The sequence below is a fragment of the Octopus bimaculoides genome, chromosome 7 (genome assembly GCF_001194135.2).
Source record: "Octopus bimaculoides isolate UCB-OBI-ISO-001 chromosome 7, ASM119413v2, whole genome shotgun sequence".
Classification (NCBI taxonomy): domain Eukaryota; kingdom Metazoa; phylum Mollusca; class Cephalopoda; order Octopoda; family Octopodidae; genus Octopus; species Octopus bimaculoides.
In genome coordinates, this window is record NC_068987.1 from 4,512,244 (window position 1) to 4,517,897 (window position 5,654).

The 5,654-nt window shown below is 38.6% G+C and overlaps 1 protein-coding gene across 2 annotated transcripts in view; it reads left to right on the forward strand.

Annotated features, from left to right (window-relative positions):
• The window catches only part of LOC106873584 (CD9 antigen), a 164,176-nt gene that overhangs the window by 137,379 nt on the left and 21,143 nt on the right, over positions 1–5,654 (forward strand). For both annotated transcript variants that reach the window (XM_052969172.1, XM_052969171.1), the window contains one exon: positions 4,932–5,018. In XM_052969172.1, the coding sequence (XP_052825132.1) occupies positions 4,959–5,018 (60 nt within the window). In that variant the 5' untranslated portion in view covers positions 4,932–4,958. The remainder of the gene's footprint in view (positions 1–4,931; positions 5,019–5,654) is intronic.

The following is a 5,654-nucleotide window of genomic DNA, read 5'->3' on the forward strand; positions in this document are numbered from 1 at the left end:
CATGGGTTGGACGATTTGACTGAGGACTGGTGAAACCGGATGGCAACACCAGGCTCCAATCTAATTTGGTAGAAACTCTGCCAAATTAGATTGGAGCCTGGTGTTGCCATCCGGTTTCACCAGTCCTCAGTCAAATCGTCCAACCCATGCTAGCATGGAAAGCGGACGTTAAACGATGATGATGATGATGATGATGATATATCATATTGATAGAAATGGCAAGACAATATATATATATATATTTGACAGGAAGGACAACAAAAGAATGAAAGAGACTTCAATATTATGCAAATAGAGGAATTTATCTGTAAAAATGTGACACTTATTCAGTAGCCATGATAAAACTCCGAGTTTCGGATGCCAGGGTGGGAGCCCATGCCAACATCTCTTCAGTTATCCGGCCAATTGGTGTCACATATTTTTAGATATATATATATATATATATATGTATATCATCATCATCATCATCATCGTTTAACCTCCGTTTTCCATGCTGGCATGGGTTGGATGGGAAGTACAGGTGTGGCTGTGTGGTAAGAAGTTTGATTTGCAACCACTTGGTTCCAGTTTCAGTCCCATTGTGTGGCACCTTGAACAAATGTCTTCTACTATAGCCCTGTCTGTGTGTGGGGTGGGGGTCAACCAAAGCCTTGAGTTGATTTGGTTGAGGGAAACTGAAAGAAGCCCATCGTGTATATATACGTGTGTGTGACTGTTTGTACCCCCCGCCCCCGTACCATTACTTGACAACTGGTGTTGGTTTGTTTATGTCTCTGTAACTTAGTGTTTCAGCAAACGAGACCAATACGATAAGTAAACCTTAAAAGAATAAGTCTAAGAAATAAAAATTCTTCAAAATGGTGCCCCAGCATGGCCACAGTCAAATGACTAAAACAAGTAAAAAGATTAAAAAAATATATATGTGTGTATGTATGTGTGTATGTTTATATATGTGTATATATGTATTTTATTTCTTTACTGTCACTTCTGATATCTCTAAGTCTGTTAGAATCCTATGCTGGATAAGTTCACCCGCATTGCATACAGAAATGCACACATGCATATTGACACGCATGTCTGTACTCTGTGCATTGCATTCCCATTGATGCACACACACACACAAACATATATATATATATATATATATATATATATATATATATATATATATATATACACACAAGGTATTTTATCACAATTTTCCTGTTATTACAGCTTGTGTTAAATCACAACCATCGCCACCACCACCATCGCCACCATCACCACCACCACCACCACCGCCACCACCACCATCACTTAAATCTCTTCCATAAGTTTCACTACAGGATGGAGTGGTGAGTGGAGGGGACTGGACTTATTTAACATTGTTATCTTGTTCCTATAATCACAGATAATGGTTCACAAACAAGAAGCACTTAACACCAGCTTCCACATCATCATCATCATCATCATCACTACCACCACTACTACTACTACTACTACTACTACTACTACTACTAATAATAATAATAATAATAATAATAATAATAATAATCGTATTACCATTATCATGTTTAGCTTTATCTTGGATCCTGTTATTGAGCCTCAGTGTGGCTACTCAGCTTGATTTGCTAGAAACAGCAGTCAAATTCTTGTTGAATTTGGCAGTATTGTCTTTACAAAGAAACAGGAAGGATACATGAGATAACATTGTCCTAAATACATCCCCAAAAGACATGGCTTAAATTCCTTCAATCATATAATAATGTAGTCTTAGCTCCTTGGGCAAGTGTCTTAACCCAGGACAGACCAAAGCCTTGTAGGTGGATTTACGACAGAAACACTGAAAGAAGCCTATCATGTATTTTTATGTAAAGTGTGTGTGTGTGTGTGTGTGTGTGTGTGTCCAGCCATAAAAACCCTGCCAAAATAGACACAGAAGCCTGGTGTAGTCTTCTGCTTGACCAACTTCTCTCAAATCATCCAACCCATGCCAGCAAGGAAGACGGATGTTAAATGATGAGGATGAGGATGATGATGATATTTGTATGCATGCATCAATATATTTAGATATAAGTATCTTTATGTGCATGTGTGTGTGTTTGTGTCTCCTTGCATTGCCATTGCCATAAGCAGTGTCGATCATTTTCAATGTGCTTCAAAAACATGTCGGGCCATAGGGAAATATTACTTTGTTTGGAAACAAGTGAAGGGTTGGCAATAGAAAGAGCATCCAGCCATAGAAAACCTGCCTCAAATAAATTCTGTCCAACCCATTCAATCATAAGAGTGGACATTACAGAGATGATGGTTCATTTTAATTTTTGCTTTCATCCTCTCACCCAACACAAAAATATTGAGTTTATTTGTAGAGTTTTTTAATACAGGGAGAGAAAAGTCAGTGGTGATAATAGTTTTTGAACCCCCACTATTTACAGGGGAAGAATTAGGGATAAATAGCAGAGATTAATGCAGGATTTGAACTGATGTAACTAAGGATAAGAGAAGAGTACAAAAACTGGGGGAGGAGGGGGATTTCGGTGGGGAAGAAGGATTGGATAAATATGTTTTGCAAAAAAAGCTCACCTACTTACACACACACACACACACACACACGGTATTCTGAAACCCTGACATACATGGAGAACGTTACACATATAAGCTATGTGACATGTATACACATATACATTCATACATACAGACAGACACACAGACATAATTTTTACATGTGATCTGTTCCTTCCTTGATGGCAGATTCCTGTTCTACTAATATGGCTTTAATAGTTCTAACTTGTTGATCTTTCTGACACAATACTGGTGACCCCCACCACATTCATTGGCTTTATACTTCCTCTCTCAAACACTCAGACAGCTACACACACACACACACATAGATATATAGGGGTATGTGTGGGTATATACACACACACACACACACACACACACACATATATATATATACATATACATATATATATATATATATATATATATATATATATATACAAACACACAGGCAGACAGACACACACACATGCAATTGTGTGTGTGTGTGTGTGTCACAGACCTTCCTATTCTGTTAAATATCACTTGAATATATTGTTGACCTTTGAGTTTGCAGAACCTCATTCTCCACTTTGTCAGATCGTGTATACCACTCTACCATTTCCTTCCTTTGGATCAATTCAGCCACTCTAAACACACCCCCACTCACACACACATGCACACTTACATGCATACATGATTATGTTCGTGTAACACACAACTTCATATAGTGAGAATCATTGAATTCACTTAGAATTTCAAATAGACATTAGCATAGCCATTATATATGTGACCCTGTGTGTGTGTGTGTGTGTGTGTGTGTGTGTGTGTGTGTGTGTGTGTGTGTGTGTGTGTGTGTGTGTGCCTTGTCTTTCTTGCTTCAGTCATTGGACAGTGGCATTGCTAAGGCACTGCCCTTAAAGGGTTTAGCTGAATAAATCAACCCCAGAACTTATTTCATTTTTCAAGTCTGATACTTATTTTCATTCACGTATTTTGCTAAACCTAGTAGGTTACAGAGACATAACAAAACCAACACTGGCTGCCAAGTGGTAGAGGAACAAACACAAACGTCCACACACACGCACACACAGATTCATATTAAACACTGGTAAGGTCACTGTATTACATTTTGCAATCATAATATACTACCAAGTAGATTAAAGGGTTATAAGTCAACACTCTGTCCTACCTGTGTTAGCAGTGCATTGTTTACATAAATATTCTTTCTTTTACTCTTTTACTTGTTTCAATCATTTGACTGCGGCCATGCTGGAGCACCTCCTTTAGTCGAGCAAATCGACCCCAGGACTTATTCTTTGTAAGCCTAGTACTTATTCTATCGGTCACTTTTGCTGAACCACTAGATTATGGGGGACGTAAACACACCAGCATCGGTTGTCAAGCGATGTTGGTGGGGGACAAACACAGACACACAAACACACACATACGTATATATACATATATACAACGGGCTTCTTTCAGTTTCCGTCTACATATATTCATATACCAAACATAACTTTCTGTGCTAGCTCTAAATTCTATTTTAAAATCTGTAGAGATACACTTAAGCTATATATATATATGAGTCAAAGCAAGCGTTAGCCATGGGCAAAGCTCTTATCTATTAACACTCCTCACTTTACTGTGAGGAGGTTGTCTCCCTTGTCAGTCAATAGATAAGCACTTGCCCGTGGCTAAGAGTTGTTTTGACTCTTATTTCTAGCAATGCTTGGGGTTATTTGCACCCTCACTCACTTCAGTGACATTTACAGTTGTACCTTTTGGTTTTTGAATTGCTAACAGCCACCTTAATAATTCATATATATATATATATATATATATATCGTTGCTGTTATGCAAAAGTGTTGTAAGTCCTAAACATTGCTTTTTCTGAAATCAAAAAAATAGTTTTACCATTCCATAGCAAAATCATTGTCCTACACTTTGGCAATTTTTGATATCCGAAGCAGCTGGAGATACGATAGTTTGATCAAAAGAACTGGCTATAGCAAGCAAAAATAAATATTGCAAAAATGCATTTGGCCAAATTTGGACATACGACAGTATAACATAATAGTAACAATATGTGTGTGTGTGTCTGACAGGCTTCCTCACAGTTTCTTTCTACCAGTTTAATTAATTTTCTTAATTTCAGATTATTTTTGTTCAGTGTTCATGTGTCACACATATACATTGAGTAATTCTAAAACTAGATTTATGCTAACAATTTGTCTCCTAATTCCACACTCCAAGACTGTAATCAAATGTTCAAGTTATCCTCATTGGTTCTGTTGACTGAGTAGTTCCATTTTTTGTTTCTAATCAAAAATCTAGAACATTAGGTATCCCTCTTACGAGACCTTTTGTTATATTAGTTGTCTGATTGAAATGTTTTCTCCTTGCAGATATCTATCAACCAAATCAACTGAATCATGGGTGTTTTAGCTGGTCTTGTACGATGCCTGTTCATCCTCTTTAATTTCATCTTCTGGGTAAGTTCCTTTCACTCGTCTCACTCAATCACTTTCATATCAATGGCTTTTGTTTTATCAATCAAAATTATGTGCTATAACACTCTTCCACATATACAAAAACAGCCATACCAACAATCCAGCATACCTCCATCATCAGCTGCCCCTCAGATATCATTATGGTTTCGACACCTGGGCAGTACAATTCAATCCGGCGGTGCCAACAGCACTAAGAGATGCCATCTTACTTTATAGAGTGTAATGGGTACTTTCCATGTGGCACCATCTCTGGCAGGGTCATCAAGTAAGGTGCAAGTTCAGATGCCTCACCTGAGGTGGGGAGTGGTATCGAGGGAGGTGGCTTTGTGCCAGGTGATGATGAGGTTAGAGTATGAGTAGAAAGAGGGGGGGAGGTGTCTTGCAGTGGAGGAGACACATGGCTTCCCCAGTTGGAGGGAGTGGAGAGGGAGGAGAGAGAGAGAAAGAAGATGGTGAAGATGCGATGGGGTGTACACCCAAGGTACAGGGAAATATAGCAGGGCTGAGGAGTCGGAGTCTGTCATGAAGTCAGTCGGAGTCTGTCATGAAGTCAGTCGGAGTCTGTCATGAAGTCAGTCGGAGTCTGTCATGAAGTCAGTCGGAGTCTGTCATGAAGTC